Source organism: Acomys minous (genome assembly GCF_964271855.1).
Source record: "Acomys minous genome assembly, chromosome: 4".
In the NCBI taxonomy this organism is placed as follows: domain Eukaryota; kingdom Metazoa; phylum Chordata; class Mammalia; order Rodentia; family Muridae; genus Acomys; species Acomys minous.
Window position 1 is genome coordinate 48,351,712 of NC_140486.1, and position 25,655 is coordinate 48,377,366.

The 25,655-nt window shown below is 41.2% G+C and overlaps 2 protein-coding genes across 3 annotated transcripts; both read right to left on the reverse strand.

Annotated features, from left to right (window-relative positions):
* Positions 1-6: 6 nt before the first annotated feature.
* Positions 7-7,562, reverse strand: PCDHB5 (protocadherin beta 5). Of its 2 annotated transcripts, none has more exons than XM_084780177.1 (2): positions 4,781-7,562; positions 7-657 (listed from the first exon to the last, which is right to left on the reverse strand). In XM_084780177.1, exons 1-2 carry the CDS (start codon positions 7,065-7,067, stop codon positions 599-601), a joined length of 2,346 nt encoding a protein of 781 aa, XP_084636303.1. In that variant the 5' UTR covers positions 7,068-7,562; the 3' UTR covers positions 7-598. The 2 variants fall into 2 exon arrangements, with proteins under 2 accessions (XP_084636303.1, XP_084636304.1); XM_084780178.1 differs by having other exon boundaries at positions 7-1,285.
* Positions 7,563-14,674: 7,112 nt separating this feature from the next.
* Positions 14,675-25,209, reverse strand: LOC311596253 (uncharacterized protein). Its single transcript, XM_084779522.1, is given in 3 exon segments — positions 14,675-17,658; positions 17,662-17,824; positions 22,654-25,209. Coding segments are annotated over 3 exon segments (4,953 nt in total). The 5' UTR covers positions 24,996-25,209; the 3' UTR covers positions 14,675-15,210.
* Positions 25,210-25,655: the final 446 nt, after the last annotated feature.

Sequence of the window (25,655 nt, forward strand, 5' to 3'; positions counted from 1 at the left end):
CAAGGATAAGAAATGATCAGCTATTTTCTTATATTTCATTACAATCTTAGGAGGGAAAACATTAATTCATGGAAAGATGCAAATATGTAAACTCCAGAGGAATGACACTTGAGATTTAAAACAAATAAAGGGTAAACATGACCAATGTCTATATATTATGCACATGCATGAAAAATTCATAAAAGCCCATTTCTTTATACAGTGGATATATACTAACTAAAAGTAAAACATATAATAAAGATATTAGATTATAAGCCAAGCCCTTCATTTTTCATATGCTGCCAAAAGTTCAACAAAGCTTTCTTGCAGTTGTATCCATATAAACTTACCTAGTTATAAATCACATAATAAGCTTATTTAGGTCATTGAATATAAGTAAATTATAACTCATTTAAATTTCTTAGAGCTCAAATAAATTAAGAGCCAAAAATTTTGTGTATTATGAAATAGCATAATTGAAAATTTAAATTAACAGAGACTACTTCAAGGTTATATCAAATAACAGACAGGAGATAATTAAATTTCACAAAAGAATTATTTTGCTCTTTATATCTACAAAATAATATAAAATGAATATTTTGAGAACTAATAACCAGAATCAAATAGAATATTGAAATTTCCAGAAATTTCCTGGGTCTTTGGAAAGGTGAGGAGAAGCTGCAGGAAAACCAAAGGAAACATATGTATTAATATAAACTAGAAACAAGGTCACAGTGAACAGCATGCTTAGAATGTATGAGTCTCAGGTATGATACTAAATATCATAAAAGTATGCAATCTGTCCTAGTTACACTTCCTGTTTACAGGATAAAATATCACAACAAAATCAAATTAAGGAAGGGTTTGTTTTGGCTCCAAGCTCAAGATTACACAATAATAAAGAAGGTGAAAAACAGAATCACGAAGCAACTGGTTATACTGTATCTTCAGGCAGGAAGAAGAAAGTGATGAACACTTGTGCTCAGCTTACATTTTCCTCTTCCTACAGTCCAGGATCCAAGCCCATGGAATGGTGCCACTCACAGTGGTCTTCCACACCTGGTCTTCTCACCTCAATTAACCTAAGGAAGATAACCCTTCATAGCAGCGCTCAGAGGTTGTAGGTCTCAAGTTGACAATTGAGCTAAACACAGGACCCGCAAAAGCTACACTTATACTTTTATTTGTAGAACAAAAGGATGAGCAAAATGAGAGCGTGAGACCATTAAAAGTCTTGATTCTTTGGAGGATTTCAGTGCTTCTTCTGGAGATAATCCACAAAGTTATGATGAAATAGGATGACATCCTGTAGAAATGATGGGCCTAAGATATTTTAAAGAGTCAATGATATCATATGAGATGCACTCACCCTATGTGAAACAAACTCTAGATAATTGGACTACTCAAAGTAGAATTATTCCACAAGACTGGAGAGGATTGGTATCAGAGCCTGGGCCTCGATTGCAGTGGTTGCCATGTGGAAGAGAAGAAGCCAAGAAGCCAGGAATTTGTACTGGTGCAATAAAACAAAAGGAATTAATGTAGTGAGGGACCAGTTAATAGGTGAAGGCCAGTATGCTGATATACAAAGAAACAGGTTCAATATGAATATGCAATCATAGAACAAGGTCATTTAGCAGCTTTAAGAGCATGGAGCAAGTTTGAGGAGCCAAGAAAGAAGTCCACATAATTAACAAAAATTATACAAGGCTCAGGGGAAGCCTTCACTGATTTTTTTTTTACGAAGATTAATCTCAGACATAAATAAGACCACATTGGACTCTGACAAGACAAGTGTTTATAGAGAACCTAGCATTTGAAAATGTGAATATGGAATGTAAAAATTCATTAGACCACTAAAGGCATGGGTAGCACCCATGGATGAATGGCTAAAGAATATAAATGATATTGGTTATTATGTACACCATGCTAATATTATAGGTCAAGCTATAGCTAGAGATCTCTGATGTCAAAACGTCTGGTACTTTAATTGTGGGAAATATGAACTTCTGAATCAAAATTGTGAACAAGGCATCTCCAAGGGAAATGGTTTTTCTAAATATGAACCAGAAAGAAGGCCTAGACTTCTAGGAGTGTGAAGGTGATGTGGAAAGTATTACCCCTGGATGAATGAGTGTAGGTCCAAGAGAGATATCCAAAGCAAATGTTTCTGCCATCAGGAAATGAAATGGGGACCTAGCTGAAGACCCCACAGAAAAAAGTATGAGCCAATTGACCCCTGTCAGCCAGGAAATAATTGGAAGGCATAAAAACATTAACTAACTACTGCAGATCTAATGCATGCTTCCACAGGCAGTACTGCTCTAGACTTTGCCAAAGATAAATATCTTACACTATCCACTAAAATTCAATGTTATAAAATATCTACTGGATTTTACAGACTTTTGCCCTCAGGGTCAGTAGGACTGGTCTTGGGAAGGAGCAGTTTAACTTTTCAAGGATTCCTTGTTTATCCAGGAATTATAGATAAAGATTTCAAATGAGAAATTAAAATAATGGCTTATGTAAAAAGATATGCAGTTTAACATTGGTGATAAGATGACTCTGTTGTTACTAGGCAAAGTTGCTCTAGTAGAAAGATCAGGAGGGTTTGGAAGTCCTGGAAAATGTGTGTTCTGGCAAACAGTTGTTAATGATCAGAGGCCAAAATTGTTGTTACAAATGAATTACATTGAAATAGAAGGTTTTGTGGACACAGAAGCCAATGTAACTATAATTTCATAAAAATCTTGAAATTCATAATGCCCACTTCAAATAGTTTATATTCTTTCTAAAAATTGGAACGCTATTTTAGATAAAACAAAGTATATGATTGGCTTAAATGCATGGTACCAGAAGATCAGATAGGAAAGATAAGGCTTTATGTGGATGACATACCCCATACATTTATGGAGATGAGATTTATTACAGCAGTCAGGAACTCAAATTATTATTATCTCAATACTAGACACAACCCCTAAAGTAAGGGGTGTACAGGAAGATGATTCTGGAGAAAGTATTGAACAACTATAGACTGTGCAGGTTGTCCCAAAACAGGACACAGAAAGGATTGAGTTTCTAAAGTTATGAGGGGGGCCACTGATGAAATTATATTATTAGCCCTGCCCTTAAAATGGGTGACTAACAAGCCTGTGTGGGTAGAGAAGTAACCCTTAAGTAAAGAAAAAATTACAGCCACTTGAACAACTGGTACAAGAGCAACTGGAGGCTCAACATATAGAAGAGTCTACATGCCCACACAATTCCCTGTATTTGTTATAAAAAAGAAATCCAGGGAATGGTGTCAGAAGTGGAATGATACAGAGCCATCCACAATGCAGAGCAACAACAGACCTATGAACAGGACTTTAAGACTATACTGAATACCGCATCCTGAATGCCCAAGTAGGGACTACAAGCCAAAGGTTGACAGATCTTAGGGGATTTCAATGAGGAACTCCGGAACACAAAATTCTAAAGATAGTCCAGAAATATAAAAGATTCAAGAAGCAGTACCCAAATTACAATTCTGGACATGTTCCTGAGAGATCAACAGAAAGATCACATCAGACACCTGAGGACCCTGGAAAAAACATTGTAAAGAAAATAATCAAGTAACTGCTTCAAAATTGCATAATTAGTAGCTAAAACAAATGGGGGAATGTATTATGATTTATTTTTGTGCCTGGCTTTTTAAAGGATCCTTAATGGCTAATCAACTCACTGTTTGGTAATGCTTAGCCATTAGAATTATTTGACCCTATGATCTTCAGGAGTCAGTTGCCTCTTGGACTTCTGGGGACAAGAGAGGATATAAGAAGCCAGCTGAGGCTCACAGAAGAGGGGCAGCATCCAGGTGGCAGGAGAGTAGGGTCCAGAAGACAGAGGGGTAGGATTGTAGAAAGAGAAGGGAAGCGTAGGATCAGAGGGTAGAGAAGACAGTTGATGAAGGAAGAAAGAAGATTGAGTATGGCTAGAGAGAAGAAGAGACAGAACACAGGGAAAATAAGAGAAGGCAGTTGAGTCAAGAGAAGCTGAGCTGAGCCAGAGATGGTTTTAGGAGACATAAGAACCCAGGAAAGGGCAAAAGTTACAGTTAGGATGTAAGGGGCCTATATTTAATATGCAAAAGCAATAAAGCTACAGTTGGAATAAAAGAGGTCCTATATTCAGTATGCAATAGCAATAAAATAAAGTGAAAAGATCAAAATACTTTGGACATAAAAGTTGTAATTATATGGTAAAACAGGCAAAGACAGAGACAGATGGATGTCTATCCAGCTTGAAGCCAGCCAGGTATATAGTTAGTTCTAGGATAGCCAGAGCTTCATAGTGAGACCCTGTCTCAAACAGAAAAAAAAAAACAACAACAAAACAAAAACCCAAAGTCAGGTAAACTAAAATACATTTTGTGGAATAAAACTTGAGTTATAGTAAAACATAAGTTGTAATATACAGATATTGTGTTCTTAATATTCATTGTACCTGAAACTACTAAGTACAGTGGATAGAAAAAAAAAAAGAAAGAAAGAAAGAAAGAAAGAAAGAAAGAAGAAAACATTTTAGTAATAAAGGGAATGCATATTCTTTGATTACAGTGTCAATACGTAGACAAAATCATTCATTTTTTTAAAAAAGAGAACCATATTGAAGTAACTTTGCCAAAAACAAATTCACTGAAACAAATGAAACAGTCAACTGAATACAAAGCTATCCCTGCCATGGAGATTTTCCTTAAGTTCTCTCCCAGCATCCTGAACCAACAGGTTGGGGATCATGGGTTTGAGGAATTTGAACTCACCAGTCCCAGAGTCTCCTGTCAGACACACCTCATACTGGTAGCTCTGGGACAGAGTCCCAGTGCCACTGACATCCACCAGGTGGCTAGGAAAATGTCCCTCAGGCACAGAGCAGACAGCCAATGAGGCCTCTCTGGCCCTCCTGCACAGCCTCATGCCCACGAAGAACAGGACAGAGAAGAGGAAGAGTGAAGACACGGATGCCAAGGCAATGACCAGGTACAAGGTGAGTGCATCTTCATCATCTTGAGGGGGGTTGTGCGCCACCTCTGGCAGAGGCAGGTAGGGCTGAGAGAAGCCATCCACCACCAGCACATGCAGAGTGACGCTAGCAGAGCGTGGAGGCTCGCCATTGTCCTTGACCAGCAGCAGCAGCCTGTGCTTGGTTGCATCTCGCTCACTCAGCAGCCTGGTGGTGCGCACCTCGCCATTGTGAGCCCACACGCTGAACAGCCCGGGCTCCGTGGCCTTGAGCAACTGGAAAGACAGCCAGGCATTCTGGCCAGAGTCGAGGTCCACTGCCACTACTTTGGTGACCAGGTAGCCAGGCTCAGCTGCCCTGGGCAGTAGCTCTGTGCAGGGCGCAGAGGCGTTCTGCAGCGGGTACAGCACAAAGGGCGCATTGTCATTGTCATCCAAGACCAGCACGTGCACCAGCACCTGACTGCTGAGAGCAGGAGAGCCTTGGTCTGTGGCTCCCACTCGGAACTCAAAGGCCTGCAGGGCCTCATAGTCCAGTGCCTTGAGTGCGAACAGCTGTCCATTGTCAGTGTTGATGGAGATGATTGAGGCCAGGCCCAGCTGCAGGTCATGAGGCAGCAACAGTGAGTAGGTGATGTGGGCATTGGAGCCAGAGTCTGGGTCCGTGGCGCTGATGGTGCCTATGTGCAGGGCGGGGCTGTTGTTCTCTCGGACAGACAGGGTGTAGGAAGGTTGAGTGAAGGCCGGGGCATTGTCGTTGATGTCTGACACCTGCACAGTTATGGTGTGCTGGGTTGTGAGCCTGGGTGTGCCCAGGTCTGAGACAGTGATGGTGATGTTGTACTCGGCTCTGCTCTCTCTGTCCAGTGGCCCTTCTGTCACTAACGTGTAATAGTTCTTGTATGTGGGCTTCAAAAGAAATGGAAGTTCGTTCTGAATAGAACACACGATCCTCCCATTGTCCCGAGAATCTGGGTCAGAAACACTGAAAACAGCAACTACAGCTTCGGGGGCATTTTCTGGGATGGCACTAGTGAGCGAAGATATGGTAAGTTTAGGAGCATTGTCATTCACGTCCACCACTTTAACAAGGACGCTGCATTTTCCTGAAAGGCCTCCACTGTCTGTGGCGACAATCTCCATGTTATAATATGGAGTTGTCTCAAAATCCAACTCTTTGATCAGACGAATTTCTCCTGTGACTTCGTCAATAACAAATGGTTGAGAAGCTCCATTGCCTTGAAACAGAGAGTAGGCTACATGGCCATGCATCCCAGCATCTAAATCCCTGGCAGAGACCATGACAACTAATGCATTAAGGGGGCTGTCCTCAGGAATCTGCACTTCGTATAGGGACTGTATAAACTGGGGGGCATTATCATTGATGTCCACAACTTCAATGCGAACTGTCGTGGTCCCAGACCTGGGAGGGGTCCCCCCATCCAGAGCAGTGAGGGTTAAAGTGAGCTCAGGCTGCTCCTCCCTGTCCAGGGCTCTGTCCAGCACCAGCTCAGGGTATTTCCTGCCATCTGCTCGACTGTGAGTAACAACGTGGAAATGGAGGTTGGGGCTGACTGTGTAGTTCTGCACAGCATTGCTCCCTATGTCAGGGTCCTGAGCTGCCTTCAGAGGAAACACAGTCCCTGGCTGGGCAATTTCTTGAATTTTTAGGAGCATTTCCCTGTGAGGGAACTCCGGAGAATGGTCATTTATATCTGTGAGCTCCAGGTCAGTTTGGAAGAACTGCACAGGGTTTTCCAGTATGATCTGGAAGTGCAGCACGCAGGGTTCTGTCTCCCCACACAGCACCTCGCGATCTGGTTTTTCCTTCAGGAGCAAATTCCCTGTCTCAGCATCCAGCTGCAAGAGCTCTTTGTTTTCACTGTGATGGATTCTTGCCCCTCTAGCGGCCAACTCTCCAACCCTGAGCCCCAGATCTTTTGCAAGGTTAGCCAGCAAGTAGCCACTCTCCCTTTCTTCCGGCATGGAATATCTAACTGCCTCAGAGCCAGACTCCCACAAAAGCAACAGTATAGCGAGAAAAAAGACTTGCCTTTTGTCTAGCGTTTTTGCTGGTGCTGTCTCCATTGTTCAGATGCAGTCCAGAGGGTGCTGCTTCTTCGGGTGGGTTTCAATCCACAGATAGTTTGGTGGAATAGCCTCAAATTCAATCGTCCTTAATGCCTCACTGTTCCCGGAGATTTCTTCCTTAGATCACACTTAAACATCATTTTCTAGGGAGCCATTGCTCCTGGAGATTTCTTCCTTAGATCGCACTTAAATACTGCCTTCTAGGGAACAGACAGCGTTCTGATATGCTGGTCTTGTGCTTCCTGATTAACTGCAGAACCTATTATTCTCATTCTTAGCCGACAGCGCCACCAAGCGTCCATTTTCATAATTGCATATAGTTTAGTCATCACAAATTCTAACCCTACTTATTTATGAGTGGTAGCTGTATTTATGTCAGTTTATTTATGTCAGCTCCTGTTTATCAGAAGTGCTAAGCATACCTCTGCTGAGCTAAAACTAAATGAAAGTGTATTTACAATATAGTATATTTACATTGTATAGTAATCTTAATAAAATTATTGTGAAAATATGAAAAACCTTTTTATGGGCTTATAATTTATTAAATTGAATGTTATTAACTTTACTCAGAAACAATATAATTTTATACGATTTATTTTTGTTTTGAGGTAGAAAATACATTCAAGAGGGAAACAATGGGAATATTTTTCATGGTCAATATATTCCTATAAGCAGAACCTAAAGAAAAAGTAAAAGCTAAACTCCACCACGCTCTCTCTGGCTGTTATTTGGTGGCCAACTCTTTCTACAAAAGCAGCATATTAACTGTTATCATTACATGTCACTCTTTCTTTGTTATAATTTGTATGAAATGTGTTTATAGAGTATTCCTCTTGTGCTAGTTGGCTGTCATACAACCATGACTTTGTGAAGGTATGTGTGATAAGTTTTCTTCTTGTTTTATACTGCTCCTCTGTAGAGGCATGCCTTGATTAATTTTGTCTACTCTAGTTGGTGAACTATGTGAGTTTTCAGTTTTTAACTTGTTAAAGAGTAATCCTATGAAAATTATTGCATTTGTTATTTTTCTGTGATATGTATGTATTTTGAACTTATTTCTAGGAATTGAATTAGTGTGCATTAAAACGTGATAATACATCACAAGTACAATTGCTCAACTATGTAGCAGCTTTATTTGTAATAGCCATGAAAACAACCTAGATGTCCCTCAACCGAAGAATGGATAAAGAAAATATGGTACATCTATACAATGGAATAGTACCAACTGTTAAAAAAAAATAACACCATGAAATTTGTAGACAAATGGATAGGAACTAGCAAAATGTATCCAGAGAGGTTACCCAGATCCAGAAAGACAAACATGGTATGTACCCCCTTATAAATGGATATTAGCGGTAAAGTAAAGGATAATAGTGCCATAATCCACAGACCCAGAGCAGCTAAGTAACAAGAAGGGTGCAGTGGGGAAAAACTCACGAATCTCTCTGGGAAGAGGAAATAGAATAGACATTGAGGGGTACTGTGGGATGTGCGGGAACAGGAGGGATCGGGTGCGAGGAGGATGGAGGGAGAGAGTTCTGGGAGAGACAAGTGGAATGGGTGGGCACGTCAGGGCTGAGTAGAAACCTAATGCAATGGAAACTCCTAGGAATCTAGGAGGTGACCCTAGCTAAGTCTGTAAGTAATGGGGGATACAGAGCCTGAACTGGCTATGTCCTGTAACCAGGCAAGATATTCAGTGATGAGACTGGGACACCAGCCCAGTCACAAAACCTTTGACCTACAATTTGTCCTGCCTGCAAGATGTGGTGGTGTAAAGGTGGCACAGAAATTGTGGGACTGGCCAACCAATGACTTGAGATCCATGCCATGAGAGGGAACCCACCCCTGACGCTGATGGGAGGTCCAGGACCCAGAGGCTGGATAGCCCCCAAACCTAGAATAGAACCAAATACAACTGCAAGAGAGAGAGAGAGAGAGAGAGAGAGAGAGAGAGAGAGAGAGAGAGAGAGAGAGAGAGAGAGAGGAGTCAACGAAATGATTCCCAGTAATATTCTGCCATACTCATAGATGCCGAAGGTTTCTCCAGTAGCTGATGAAAATGGATGCAGAGACCCACAGTCAACCTTAGGCAGGGTTAAGAGAATCCTGCTGAAGAGAGGGAGGAAGGATTGTAGGAGCCCGAGCAGTCAAGGACACCACAAGAAAATGGCCCCAGTTAAGAAAATGGCCCAGATAATCAACTAACCTGAGCTGGTTCACAGAGACAGAACCAACACTCAGGAAGCCTACATAAGTCTGATTTAGGCTCTCTGCCCAAATGTTACAGATGTGTAGCTTGATTTTCCTGTGGGACTCCTAACAGTGTGGGCATGACCTGTCTCTGACTCTTTTGCCTGCTTTTGGGACCCCTTTCCTCCTATTGGGCTGACTCTTCCAGCCTCAATATGAGAGGGCGTGCCTAGTCTCATTACAACATGATATGCCATGATCGGTTGATATCTCTTGGAGGCCTGCCCTTTCCTGAAGGGAAACGGAGGAGGGATGGATTGTGGGGAGACAGCAGGTTGGAGGGGCGAAGAGACTGGAAGGAGAGGAGGGAAGGGGAACTTTTGTCTGGATGGAATAAATAAATTTAAAAAAATTAAATGTGATAATATATTGAGATTTAGCCTAGATTATAAGATTTTTTTTAAAGCAAGTAACTTTACTGTGGCATGTGTGTGTAATTCCATCTGTGGTCATGCACAGAAGGGAAGTTTGCAAGTTCAAAGACTATACATGCCACATCTCAAAAAAGAAGAATAAAAGAGAAAGGAAAAAAAAATCCCAAAAGATAGAGATACATCTCATTTGTAAACCCCTGTCTTGTATACTCAAGACTGGTAAAATTTAAAGAAAAAGCAATAGTATGGCGATTCTAGTTGACCTATAGTCTTGTTAGCATTTGCTGTTATTATTTCAGTTTTAACCATTTTCTTGAGCATGTGATGATGTTATATTGTAGGCTTAACCTTTCCCTGGCGATTAATGAAATTATCTTCATTTTCACATGGGTTTTTTTTTTCATTGTAATGAATTGTTTTGAAATTAGTGTTCAGGTATTTTCCATGTCTTTTGTTTTGTTTTGTGTTTTGTTTTTGGTTTGGAGCATTTTCCCACAGAAATAATCTTGTGAAGCCAGGCATTGTAGTACAAGCCTTTAATTCCAGTACTTGGGAGTCAGAGGAAGATAAATCTCTGTGAGTTTGAGGCCAGCCTGGTCTACATAGTGAGTTCCAGGACAGCTAGAACTACAAAGTGGGTCCCTGTCTCAAAGGAAAGGAAGAAAATATAAAGAAAGGAAGGAAAGAATAAAATAAGGAAGAAAGAAAGCGAATCCTTGTATTTTGAGTGTAACCCCTTTCATATATATATATATATATATGAAATCTCTGTTACTTTAAGTTTTGACTTTTATGAATGATGTTTCCAGATACACCCATGCTGAAATTTTTGTGTATGGATGCTGAGAGTTTTAGAAATTTTTGTTCTGAGGTTATCTTTAACTCATGAGTTCTATTATTTAAGTTTAAATCACTTTTGAAATTTTGTTATGTTTTCATATCTGTAGTTCTGGGAAACCACTGAATCTTAATATAAGATATTTCTGCTATATTCACCTGTGTGTGATTATACATTTATATCTACTGATAGCAATATATTTTCCCTAAAATATTTTAGTCTTGGATCAATGACTACAACTACATTGTTTTATTTTCGATGAAATTTGTACTAAATAGTATGCCTCATTTTTAAACTTTCAATATTTTTCTGTTTTCTTTCCTCACATATACATACTTATTTGTCTGTATGTAATTTACATTTCTCTTAAATGTAGTCTGATAATTAAAGTTGCATAATAGGATTTTAATTCAATTATAATTTACTTAATATCCAATATAATATCTAATGTGTTCCTACCTGTATTAGGAGTCTATTTTATTTGTCCCCTATGTTTTGTTCTTCCTATATTACTCAAATACTTTTATTTGAATTTTCTTTCAATTGGTCTTTGAGTCATTATTTATAAGTAACCTAAGAAATTTGGCAATACATCTTCATCTACAATGTTGAAGTAAAATAATTAATTTTCCTGTTTTCATAATAGTACATGGAATTTTAGAACTCTTTAAATAGGCTTTTCTTTTTCATTTTTGATTTCATAAAATAATGTAGTTTTTACAAAACTATTGTTGGTGGATGCATAATCAGCAGTCAATCAATATTCATTTCTAGCCAATATTTTTTCTTCTTTCAATCATACACTCTCTTCTGGAAAGATTTCATTTATCAAGTTCTTCTAACATATTTCTTTCAGTGTTTATGTGACCTTTGTTAATATTCTTTGTCTGCAAACTTCAGTTTCTTAAGGTTCTGTTTCTTCGTAATAGAATTCCAGTGTGCTAAAAGTTTTCTTTTGAGATGTTGAAAACAAGATTCATTTGTTGTTGGTATCATGGTTCACGTTGAGAAGTTGTTCCGTTTTACTGATGTTTCTTTAAAAGTACCGTATCTTTTTATATGGTTGCCAGAAAACTCTTTTGCTTTTCTATTTGATTTTGATATTGCACATTTCTATTATCTCTTAATGTCTGCTTCAACTGTTATTAGTCGGGATGAATTTCACAAAACATCTTTAACAGTTATTTACCAATTTTAGAATTGAGAATCCACACATGTCCATGTCACAGTGTGTGTGTGTGTGTGTATGTGTGCGCGCGTGTGTGCATGTGTGCATGTGTGTGTGTGTGTGTGTGTGTGTGTGTGTGTGTGTGTGTGTACAAGTCAGACAATTTCACAAGCCAGTTCTCTCCTTCTACCTTGTGAGTTCCAGAGAACAAACTTAGGTTGTCAGGAGGCTTGGTGGTAGCAAGCAACTTTCTCCACTGAACCAATATAATGACCCTACTCGTTAATTTAATTAACTGAGGCTGATTTAAGACTATACTTCCTGCCTAAGATCTGAGCCTTCTAAGTCATATGTGCTGTGTTTTTTCTTTTGGTTTATTCTTATCATTCAGTAGTGGGGTCTTGCACTGAGTCTTTCTACTGAAGACTGGATGTTTATATGAAGTCTGAACCTAGGATCAAGCACCCATTATTTCCCCTCTAGAGAAATTCTTTTGAGCTTTGTCTGGTAGAGGTCTGTCTAATCAAGTTACTCTAATCTAAGCAGCCATTGGGGTTAATCGAGCTTATTTTCAGGTCTGATAAGCAATAAGAAACCTCCTTAATTTCCAGTTGAGAACTTGTATTCTTGACATCTCATTCCTGCTGCCGGCTCCAAACTCTAATTTTTGCATAACAAGAAAAACACCATTCTGGAGCCTGGAACTCTCAGAGATGATCCTGCCTCTGCATTCGGGTTCTTAGCTTTTAACTATGTATGTCTTCCCTGAGTAAGTGTCCTGAGAGGTAGAACTGGCCTTCAGCTGGAAGCTTTAATCTGCCAAAGTTTACTGATCTACTTTGTCTCTGTGAACAACCAACCTCTTGTTTGCTTGAGCTCAGCAAATTTCTTTGGGAGCAAAACAGACAATAGGACTCATTTCTCATACCGAAGGGATTTTATTCTTTGAAACCTAAGCACATCCAGTTATTATCATACAGGGCCTTTTCTGTGGCTGAACAGTAATTATTTATGACCTTTAACCTGCTTTTATGATTGTTTTCTCTTATCAGCTCATTCATGCAACCTTCAAGTGACAGAGAAGAAGAGACAATTAATAGGACACTTTCATCTGCAGTCTTCAGAAAGGTACTATTTGTACTCCATGTTGTGAAAAGGATTCTGTACTGACCTATTATGAGTAGCTTGGTGTGTTTACATGGTTAACTGTTTTGTTACCATAACCTCCCTGTCTAGATGCCACTGGAGGACTAGTAGTATAAGGCTTACTCCAGCAAGTCTAAATAGATTCACTCACAAGAAGCACCTGAGCCTGTTATCCACAGAGTGAGGAAAGAGTTCAGGTGATGACAACTAGAGAAACAAAGCCATCACAGCTCTAAAAAAACTGTGACTGACCACCTGCCCAGAGGGATAAGACTAAATTTAGAATGCCTGCCCGCTTCACCCTCACCTTACTCCTTTGTAATCTGCCGCCTAGAAGGTGGTTTGTAGAGCGCTCTCCAAATATGGAGACTTAAATATTCAATTTCTGACTCTGCACACTGGCTTCTGCGGAGTAAGGCAACATAGGTTCCAGTATTGTGGCTATATTTTGAGACACGATCTCACTACACAGCACTGGATGGCCTGGAGCTCACTACTGAAGACCAGACTGGTCTTGAACTTAAAGAGATCTGGCAGGTTCTGGGGGACTAAGGGTATATGCCACCATGTCCATCCAAGAAAGCTTTTTAATTCTTTCTTTTCTGCCTAGAGTTCACTGACTCTTTTACAGCCGTGTCTACATAAACAAAGCTAGGTAGAATTACACCATGTGCTTACTAGGCCCATTAAATATAACATAAAGTGTAGGGGACGGGCTATATGGCCAATGTTCAGCCATCTTGTCAGAACCTAGGTTCCTATTTCTCCAGCAGTCTGCCATTTACCAGACATCAGCTGACCTTGTCGTAGGTCAACAGTTAGACACCTGTTGTGGTTTATTGTGAGGGCTGGTCAATTCTAGACCCCCGAGCTACTCCTTTTCCGGTAAGACTACTGATAAGATCAGATTAAAGGCCAGCTGCCTGCGAGCAGCCGTTCCAGGAGCTTTTTCCTGACTAACCAGATCCTTCACGACTTCCCTGGAATTTCTCTCTCTGCAATTATAGCAGCTGTAAAGGTAGACACCTGCTGGAGCATTCCAGAGTTAGGTATCCATAGCAATCCTTGCTTATGCAAATACCCATGCCTCTGTGCCTATATAAACTCTGTGAAAATTTTCAATAAACAGGGTTTGATCAGAATCCAGACTTGCCCCCTTCTTTGTGTCTTGTGTTCTGTCCCTATATAGGAAAATTCTCCTCCCGAGCATTAGTTGAACCCCGGTGGGCTGGGGCAATAGAGTAACTACAGTTCAATAAGTACACTACTGTTCAGTCGTGAACAAAACAATGCTTACTTTCTAGAAAGGCAACTTCAGTTTATTGAAATTTTAAGTTAAAGCTGGGTGGTGGTGGTGGCACACGCCTTTAATCCCAAAACTCAGGAGGCAGAGACAGGCAGATCTCTGTGAGTTAGAGGTCAGTCTGGGCTACAGAGTGAGTTCCAGGACAGTCAGGGCTAGAACCCTGTCTCAAAATGAAAGAAAGAAAGAAAGAAAGAAAGAAGGAAAGAAGAAAACTTGTTAAAAATAACTATTGCACTAAACATCAGAGAAGAAAGAGAATAGCAAAAGAGACTCTAGTGTTGATTTATAAAAAGAATTCGTAACTATTGGAAGGTAGAACGAGCTGTAGGAAATCTGGCTTTACATTATGCTTTCACTCCTCCCGCAGTGTGAAGGAGGAGAGGACAACTCTGATACCTGGTCATGTCTGAATGAGGGGGAGGAAGTCAGGCCATAAGTCAGATGTGGATTTTGCCTTTTGAAAAGATCATGCTTAGAGAGGCATCACCATTTGTACTCCACGACAGAAATGACCAACGATAAGATCTGTTCTTTTTAATGTTCATTAAACTTTTGGAACACTTCCAGCATGAAAATAAATCAAGCACTAACATTAACTTAGTTTAGAGTGGGCATAACAATAGAGTGTTCTAGTGAAGTACACCTTGACATGAATTTGGGAGAAACAAGTAAGCTAAGGCCAAATTAAAAAAAAAAAAAAGAACAACAAACTATGCATTCTAACCTTAAAAAGATAAAGGAATTCGGTTAAAACAGGTGTCACAATTATACAGAAAATCAAATTTTCTCGTGATCGTTAAAATAGAAAGTCATTAAAACAAATTTTATGCTACTTCAGTTATTTGTAGCTATGAGAATATTAGTCACTCAAATATAATATAATGACATCAAAATATGATGACATCCTAAGTATGCTTAATATCAATAGGAAAAGTGAGGGCTGTTGGAGACATGCACACATGGCAGTTGTTTTTTTAAAAAGCTAGTTAACATTGCACTTATGTAGATACATAAGAGTTATATCCATTCTTAGATTCATTGGATCATTAGAATATTTAGCTGAATACAAAGCTATCCCTACAGTGGAGATTTTCCTTAAGTTCTCTCCCAGCATCCTGAACCAACAGGTTGGGGATCATGGGTTTGAGGAATTTGAACTCACCAGTCCCAGAGTCTCCTGTCAGACACACCTCATATTGGTAGCTCTGAGACAGAGTCCCAGTGCCGCTGACATCCACCAGGTGGCCAGGAAAATGTCCCTCAGGCACAGAGCAGACAGCCAATGAGGCCTCTCTGGCCCTCCTGCACAGCCTCATGCCCACGAAGAGCAGGACAGAGAAGAGGAAGAGTGAAGACACAGATGCCAAGGCGATGACCAGGTACAAGGTGAGTGCATCCTCATCATTCTGAGGGGGGTTGTGCGCCACCTCTGGCAGAGGCAGGTAGGGTTGGGAGAAGCCATCCACCACCAGCACATGCAGAGTGACACTGGCTGACCTAGGAGGCTCCCCATTATCCTTGACCAAAAGAAGCAGCCTGTGCTTGGTTGCATCTCGCTCACTCAGCAGCCTGGTGGTGCGCACCTCGCCATTGTGCGCCCACACGCTGAATATTCCGGGCTCCGTGGCCTTGAGCAGCTGGAATGAAAGCCAGGCATTCTGGCCCGAGTCGCGGTCCACTGCCACTATCTTGGTGACCAGATAGCCAGGCTCAGCAGCCCTCGGTAGCAGCTCAGAGAATGGCGCAGAGGCGTTCTGCAGCGGATAGAGCACGAAGGGCTCATTGTCATTGTCGTCCAGCACCAGCACGTGCACCAGCGCCTGGCTGCTGAGCGCAGGAGAGCCTTGGTCTGTGGCACCCACACGGAACTCGAAGGCCTGCAGGGATTCATAGTCCAGCGCCCTGATGGCAAACAGCTGCCCATTGTCTGGATTGATGGAGATCATTGAGTCGAAGGCCAGCTGTGGGTTTTGGGGCGGCAGCAGCGAGTAGGTGATGTGGGCATTTGAGCCAGAGTCTGAGTCTGTGGCTCTGATGGTGCCTATGTGCAGGGCGGGGCTGTTGTTCTCGCGGACAAACAGGGTGTAGGTGGTTTGGGTGAAGGCGGGGGCATTGTCATTCATGTCAGACACCTGCACTGCTATGATGTGCTGGGTTGTGAGCCTGGGTGTGCCCAGGTCTGATACAGTAATGGTGATGTTGTACTCAGCTTTGCTCTCTCTGTCCAGTGGGCTCTCTGTCACCAGGGTGTAGAAATTTTTGAAAGTCGATTTTAGAATGAACGGTAAGTTTTCTGGAATAGAGCAAACCACCTTTCCATTCTCTCCGGAATCCCTGTCTCCAATTCTGAAGATGCTGATTATGGTCTCAGGGGCATTTTCTGGGACTGAGCTGGTCAGTGAAGATATGGTCAGCTCCGGGGCATTGTCGTTCACATCCACCACCTCTATCACCACAGAGCCCTTACTAGAAAGGCCGCCTCCATCTATGGCCTCGATTTCGACATTGTAAGATTTAATTTTTTCGAAATCCAATTTCTTTTTCAATCGCATTTCTCCTGTAGTTTCATTTAGTGAGAAAGTTTGCTGGATTTCATCTGAGGCTTGGAACAAGCCATAGGAAACCCTTCCATAGTTGCCAGCATCTGCATCCCGTGCTGAGACAGTCAGGATTGGGGTGTCTAGGGGACTGTTCTCCAGGACCTGCACCTTATAGGGGCTGTTCACAAATTCAGGAGCATTGTCATTGATGTCCATGATCAGGATTCTAACCATGGCTGTCCCTGACCTAGGTGGAGACCCACCATCCAGAGCCGTGAGGGTTAAGCTCAGCTCTGCCTGCTCCTCTCTGTCCAGGGCTCTGTCCTGAACCAACTCAGGGTATTTCTTGCCTTCACTATTATTTTGAGTGAGGACATGAAAATGAGAGTTGGGGCTGACAGTGTATAGTTGGAGCCCGTTGCTGCCCACATCCAAATCCTGGGCTAATTTTAATGAAAACCGTGTGCCTGAATGGCTGTTTTCAGGTATTTTCAAGAGCAATTCTCTGTCTGGGAATTCTGGCGAGTGGTCATTTACATCCTGGATCAACAGTTCTCCTTGAAAATATTGCACTGGCTTTTCAAGAGACACCTGAAAATGCAGCACACAGGGGTCCACAGAGCCACACAGCTCTTCCCGGTCTAGTTTCTCCCTCAGAAGCAAATCTCCAGTCTCAGGATCCAGCAGCAGTCGCTGCTTGAAATCATCAGACACTACCCTTGCAGACCTGGCAGCCAGCTCCCCAGAATCCAGGCCCAGATCCTTGCCCAGATGGGCTACAAAGGAGCCCCTTTCTGTTTCCTCCAAGACAAAGTACTGAGTTGTTGACTCACTGCGAACCTGAACCAAAACTAGGATTAAAACAAAAGCCATTACTTGCCTGTTTGGGTGAATTCTCTCTGGGTTCTCCATGATGGGGCAGTGAGTGCTTGCATCCAATCCGTTAGCAGTCTCCAAATAGTTTCAAACGCTGAATTCCGCTTTCTCCTTCAGAGGAATCTTCACAACGTTGTTCTTAGTCTTACATTTATCCGTTATATCCTTGCCCAAACCCCTCCATAGCTCCTTAGCGCTAGCAAAGCGCTTGCCTGGGTCTTTTGTTCTGTATTGCAGCCAGCGGTTCCTGGTATTTTAGTGCTCTTTAATCATAACCTTAGCCTGCAGCGCCACCCTGTGTCTTCTTTGGAAAATGGATACAGTTCTAGTTTTATGTCAGAATACCTTTGAATGTCAAGACACCGTTTTATTGTCCAAATTAATGCCACATGAAAAGTGCATATAATTTTTTCTTTGCCAACATTGTTATTTGTCTTATATAGCATAATTGGTAGGGTCATCCACTACTGTTCCTAAGAAGAGTCATTAACACAAAGTAGAAGAGAACTAGCATTCCCACATACACTTTTAAGTTTTTAATAATCAAGTTAGCAAAACAGGAAATCATATTTCTAAAAGTGATTTCTCACAGTGCTAAAAAGCAAAGTTACATTCTTTCATATGAATTATTACAGAGGGAATTATCTTTTGAAGTACATCAACGCACAGAGACTCTTATAGATCAGAGTCATCAGCTGACCACCTGAGTGAAATAGCTGCATATCAAATATTTCACATTTCTGAGAACAAACTAAAATGTAATGAGGAGAGAACTGCCTTTGAAGTATTAAGTTAATTTTATGTTTTAACTAGAGCCTACATATAGCAACTGCTCTATCAGAACGGGAATTTTGGGTTATATCTTACTGTTGCTGAACATTATCGAATTTGAACATTTTTTGCCTAAGATGAGGCTGTGAGTTTTCCCATGTGTGTGTGTATGTATGTATGTATGTATGTGTGTGTGTGTTGTTGTTGTTGTTGTTGTTGTTTTATTTTGAGACAGGGTCTCTTCATGTAGCCCTAGATATCCTGAGATCATCATGTAGACTAGAAAAGCGTCTAACACATGAAGATCCACTTGTATCTCCTCCTGAATGTTGGGATTAAAAGCATGTGCCACCACATCTGGGTCTCCATGTAGTTTTCACCCATCAATCAATCACCTTATAAAAACAGTCTCACACAGGTTCTCCTGTTCAGCACCTTAAAAGACACCGTTAACAGCTATGAAGAAGGTGACGTTTTCTGAAAATTTGGCTTCATAACGCAAATGCAGAATTGTAAACCCTAAGGTAGGTTGGGCCTAGATCAAACACATGTTTATGGTTTGAATAGAACTTCTTCCCTTTTGTGACAAGGTTGACACAACCTTCTTATATATATCTTTCCTTTCTCTCTTCCTTCCCTTTTTCATTCCTTCCTTCTTTCCTTCCTTCCTTTCTTAACACACAGATTAAGTTTCCCCTCCCACCTCTCCTCTGAGTCCACCACTGCCCCTCTGTCCCCCATCCACTCCTCTATTTCCCTTCAGAAAAGGACAGGCCTCCCACAGATACCAACAAAAGTCATATCACAGTTGCAAAGACACTAGGCACCTCCCTTAGTGTTAAGTTGAACAAGTGAGCCAACATTGTTAATCTGCTGAAACCTGAGTACAAATTACCATGAGACCTCCAACCTCCCTTTTAAAGGACAATTAAAGCCATAACAGTATAAGGGACCAAAAAAGATAAATAACTAATAAAACATCATCACTGAGGTCATGCTTATTCTCTCTCCTAGGACATAGAGATTCATATCTACATGGATTGACTGCAAGTAAAAGAGAAACCAAAAGCAGGAAGTGGCAATTGTAAGGTAAGTATAGGTTGCTATAAAAATACACAAAGTGGAAATTTTGGAGAAGAAGAAGAAGAAAAAGAGGAAGAAGAAGAAGAAGAAGAAGAAGAAGAAGAAGAAGAAGAAGAAGGAGGAGGAGGAGGAGGAGGAGGAGAAGAAGAAGAAGAAGAAGAAGAAGAAGAAGAAGAAGAAGAAGAAGAAGAAAAAGAAGAAGAAGAAAAAGAAGAAGACCAATGAATTTAAACAGATATTTCTAAGAGTTAATTAGATGAACAGAAAAAAAAATCTTGCATTTACTCTCTCCCCATCACTAGAATCAAACACAAGAATAAGCTCCCTATGTAAACAAATTAGTGATCAATGTATCATTTTACAGTTCTTCGAGTTTTCAGTGGCTCCATAGGGATTGGTGTTATCCTGACAAAATTAGACCCTTGCTTCCTTTTCTGGGTATGAATAGTTCGTTTGAAATTCGATGAGTAGATAAGTTTGAAATAAATCTTTAAATCCTCAGACAGTTAATTGATTTCTAAATGTTTCAATTATTCAACTATCACAAACTGAACACCTGGTTTGAGTAAGGCATTACATTATGTGCTACAAGCTTAACTATGAATAAAACAAAAATAGCATTTTCAGATATTTGGAGTTTAGTGAAGTTATTTAACAGTTAAGGGTATTCAAATCTTTGCTTAATTTTATTTCCTCTTCAAAAACTGAAATATCAGTAATATCGGCTTGTACATTAGTGACCTTATCAACCAGAGAAGTGATAGACAAAGTCATTCCTTTTACTGACATCAGGCTTGCAGCTTGTAAATGTCCCAAAGTGTAACAATAGTTAGTGCTATACACATAGTATCTCCCCTGATGCCTGCACTTAGTGACATACACATATAAAGAGGTCTTGGGAAACAGGTGTGGTGGTACAGCTGTAATCCCAGACCTTGGGAGCACACGTGGAGGCCAGCCTAGGCTACACAGAGGGAACTGAATAAGAACTTATCTCAAAAAGTAAGCAATGGCAGTAGTTTTGGAAAGCAATTCAAATAAATGGATAAATTATTTCTAACTGCCAGGAAATAAAAATAACTTTGAACCAAGACTGATTGTTCTTTGTCTTCAAATTAAGTCCAGGTTATCTCTCTGGCTTGGGGATTTTCTGTCCTTTTTCTTGATGATGTATTAATATAGGCCATCCACAGATTAAATTAGTAATAGGACCTGGAGCTAGGGATTCAGCTTAGTGATTTGTATTTACCTTAGGAATCAGGTCTTGGAGACACACACACACACACACACACACACACACACACACACACACACGTGCACCCTTATAGATAACATCTCATCTTTTGTTTTCAAATTGTAAGTGGATCATCATCTTATAGCCTTTCCAACCTTCACCTGACATCACATGGTATAGTGCCTCTCAAAAATAATTGTTCTATATGAATTACATATTTTTCCATGAAAATGAAAATAGGTATAAAAAGTTGAAAATTATGATTAAAATTTTCATACAGAGTTATGTGGGCTGAAGAGAAAGATTTTTCTGATTATTCAAAATTCATTCTTTCAATGTTCGTTTACATAAAATGTTTGGTACTGGGGTGCTTCCAGCATCTAAAGTGATTCTCCTGCTCCCACAAGAACTTAAATGTGGTTATAACTATACAACTACACTCACTGATGCTGGAGAGCACGCCAATCTTCAATTCTTGTCTTCCCAGAGTTTCCCAAAGTATTCATTTTTAATAAGTTTTATGATTTTCTTTTAGACATAGCATTCAATATCTGGACTATAAAATGTGAAAACGAGTTTTAAAGTATTTTAACCAAGGAATAATGGCTTGCCATATGAATTTTTAAAACTTCCACTCAAAATAGCCATATTTAGTGGTTTTGGTTGCTTCCAAATGTTATTTTTAGAATTAAAATGTTTAAACATTCCCAAAGATCATGTTTTTTTTCCTCTCTCTCTCTCTACATATCCTATATTTATACACCATTTAATCACAGTCTTGTAGATAGAATACTACTACGAATGGACTGTTTTCATCTCCAAATAATTCTACATCATGATAACTGAAATAGGAAGGAAGGAGCCCATTGATAGGAAGCAATGAAAATATTTCCCCTAATCCACCTTATTTATGTCAAGTAAGTATTAATAATAAAAGACTCAAACATTTAAAAGTCATTCACCCTTACATTCTATTGAAAGTTTAATGTGCCCTTATTTGCATCCAGGATTTACTGATTAAGTTGTCATCTGAACACATGCCTTATTAAACATCTCTTCATACAAAATGAAAGCAAACTCAGTGACTTACAACAGCGTAGGTCAAGAAAGATCGTGTCTGGTACATTTTAGTAGCAATTTTGGTTATATAAGCAAATGAAGTCATCAAGTACTAATTGTGGCGGTCAGTAAATATAGTAAATTAAACATGCTACTTCTGTTTGTATACAAAACATGTAAAATATGACAGACGACTCTGTCATATGCTCACACTTCATTAGCTGTAGACAAGCTGCTTTACCGTTATAATAGAAGTGTGGGTGAGGAAAGCACGTACACACACGTGATGGAATTGCTCTACTCGGGCATCACGAAAAATGAAGTTGTCATTTTCAGGTCATTTCAGGTCAGTTAAGCTAAATAGTCACATTCTTAAGGACAAAAAAAAAAAAAGATAAAGGCAAAATATGGCATTTAAGAGTTTGAGAGGGAGAGAACAACAGGAGTGTAGAAGGTGATTAGGTGAATGCTATCAAGGGATGTATGTACATCTCCGAAAATGTTACAATGAATGCTGTACTGTGCACAGTTAATAGGCAGAAGTGAAAGTGAAAAACAAAGGGAATACTACTTAGCAAGACATATGTTTAGCCTCAGAACCATACAATTCGAAGTGGGTAGAATTCCAAAAGTGGTTATAAATGCAGAGGAATAAATGATTCCCAAGAAAAGTATTTAGGGTTATAATAGAAACACAACAAGGTTACTTTTTCCCCTCTCAAATTTGAGAAAGAAAATGATGCATAAAGGTTGATTTGATAAAATAGGAATCACAGTCTCCTCTCAAAGACATTCCATTAGAAATTATGAATAAAATCATCATAGAAATGTATTGTCTCAAAGACTGATGAATACAGAAGAAAAATGTGAATAGCCAAGAAACGAATTCTGGTTCACTTACCAAAGCCTAGGTGTTCCTAACACTTAAATTTAGCTAAGGGTCCTGAAGCAGAGTGGAAGGAATGATTGGGTTCAGAAATTTGAAATCGGTGGTACCAGAGTCTCCATTCAGACATAGGTCATATTGATAGCTCTGGGACAGGGTCCCCATACCACTAAAGTTCACCAGATGGCTAGAAAAGTGTCCTTCGGGCACAGAACAGCCACCCAGAGAGGCCTCCCTGGCCCTCCTGCACAGCCGCACCCCCACGAACAGTAGCACAGACAATAGAAAAAGTGTAGACACCGATGCCAACGCAATAACCAAGTACAACGTGAGTGCATCATCATCATCCTGAGCCGGGTTGCGCGCCACCTCTGGCAGAGGCAGGTAGGGCTGAGAGAAGCCATCCACCACAAGCACATGCAGAGTGACACTGGCTGACCTAGGAGGCTCCCCATTGTCCTTGACCAGCAGCAGCAGCCTGTGCTTGGTTGCATCCCTCTCGCTCAGCAGCCTGGTGGTGCGCACTTCGCCATTGTGCGCCCACACGCTGAACAGCCCGGGCTCCGTGGCCTTGAGCAACTGGAACGACAGCCAGGCATTCTGGCCTGAGTCGCGGTCTACTGCCACTACCTTGGTGACCAGATAGCCAGGCTCTGCTGCCCTGGGTAGCAGCTCTGTGCAGGGCGCAGAGGCGTTCTGCAGCGGGTAGAGCACAAAGGGCGCATTGTCATTGTCATCCAGGACCAGCACACGCACTAGAACCTGGCTGCTGAGTTCAGGAGAGCCTCGATCTGAGGCGCCCACGTGGAACTCGAAGGCTTGCAGGGCCTCATAGTCCAGCGCCCTGAGTGCGAACAGCTGCCCATTGTCTGCATTGATGGAGACAAGTGAATCGAGGGGCAGCCGCAGATCATGGGGCGGCAGCAGCGAGTAGGTGATGTGGGCATTGGAGCCAGAGTCTGAGTCTGTGGCTCTGATGGTGCCTATGTGCAGGGCGGGGCTGTTGTTCTCCCGGACAAACAGGGTGTAGGAGGGTTGGGTGAAGGCAGGGACGTTGTCATTGATGTCAGATACCTGCACAGTTATGGTGTACTGGGTTGTGAGCCTGGGTGTGCCCAGGTCTGAGACAGTGATGGTGATGTTGTACTCGGCTCTGCTCTCTCTGTCCAGGGGTCCCTCTGTCACTAAAGTATAATAATTCTCGAATGTGGGCTTCAAAAGAAACGGAAGTTCGTTCTGAATAGAACATACGATCCTCCCATTGTCCCCAGAATCTGGGTCAGAAACACTGAAAACAGCAACTACAGCTTCGGGGGCATTTTCTGGGATGGCACTAGTGAGTGAAGATATAGTGAGTTTAGGAGCATTGTCATTCACGTCCACCACTTTAACAAGGACGCTGCATTTTCCTGAAAGGCCTCCAGTGTCTGTGGCGACAATCTCCATGTTATAATATGGAATTGTCTCAAAATCCAGTTCTTTGTTTAGACGAATTTCTCCTGTGGTTTCATCTATTACAAATGGTTGAGATACTTCACCACCTTGAAACAGAGAGTAGGCTACATGGCCATGCATTCCAGCATCTAAATCCCTGGCAGAGACCGTAACAACTAATGCATTGAGGGGACTGTTCTCGGGAATCTGAACCTCATAGAGCGACTGTACAAATTGAGGGGCGTTATCATTGATGTCCACGACTTCAATGTGAACTGCGGTGGTCCCAGACCTGGGAGGGGTCCCCCCATCCAGAGCAGTGAGGGTTAAAGTGAGCTCAGGCTGCTCCTCCCTGTCCAGGGCTCTGTCCAGCACCAGCTCAGGGTATTTCCTGCCATCTGCTCGACTGTGAGTAACAACATGGAAATGGAGGTTGGGGCTGACTGTGTAGTTCTGAACAGCATTGCTCCCTATGTCAGGGTCCTGAGCTGCCTTCAGAGGAAACACAGTCCCTGGCTGGGCACTCTCTTGAATTTTTAGGAGCATTTCTTTGTGAGGGAACTCCGGAGAATGGTCATTTATATCTGTGAGCTCCAGGTCAGTTTGGAAGAACTGCACAGGGTTTTCCAGTATGATCTGGAAGTGCAGCACACAGGGTTCTGTCACCCCGCACAGCACCTCGCGATCTGGTTTTTCCTTCAGGAGCAAATTCCCTGTCTCAGCATCCAGCTGCAAGAGCTCTTTGTTCCCTCTGTGGTGGATTCTTGCACCTCTAGTGGCCAGTTCCCCAACCCTGAGCCCCAGATCTTTTGCGAGGTTAGCCAGCAAGTAGCCACTCTGCGTTTCTTCTGGTATGGAATATCTAATTGCCTCAGAGCCAGCATCCCACAAAAGCAAATATATAGCAAGAAAAATGACTTGCCTTGTCTCTGACGTTTTTGCTGGTGCTGTCTCCATTGTTCAGATTCAGTACGGAGGGCGCGGCTTCTAAATCTTGTCGGTTTCAATCCACACAGACGGTTTGGTGAAATATCCTCGAATTAAATCTTACTGAGTTGTTTCCAGGCGTCCTTTCCCCTACATTTTATGTAAATGCCCCCTTCTTGCAGAGGGTACTCAGGATTCTGAATCCCAGGAATGGCGTCCTGGGCATCCTGGGAGCCTCTTGTTATACAACTCCTTAGACTGCAGCGCCACCGTGCGTACTACTCTAGTGTTGCACATAGTTTTGTCCAGTTTGCTCTCAGTTCCAGCCCTGCAGTGTTTAAACACCCTTTAAGATAGAAAAGTATCCTCCCCAGTTCTACGTTCTGGTCTTAGCAACTGGAAGTTAATTTTTAAGTGAAAGATAACTTTTTAAATGAACAAAATAGCATGTTGATCTTAAAGAAATACGTTTTTTATTTTTTTTAAAAGAAAGACGTTTTGAATATATAAATTCAACGTAATGAGCATCTACAAAATATTTTAATATTCCCAAATTACTTTTTATTGACGTCTAACATACATTTGAAATAGAGCTTCAGTCTAAAGTTCACAGCACAATAAAGGATCATCAGTACAGCCCAATAAGTAAAGTCTAGATAAAGAAATAGTGTGCACCTAAATTTAAAAAAA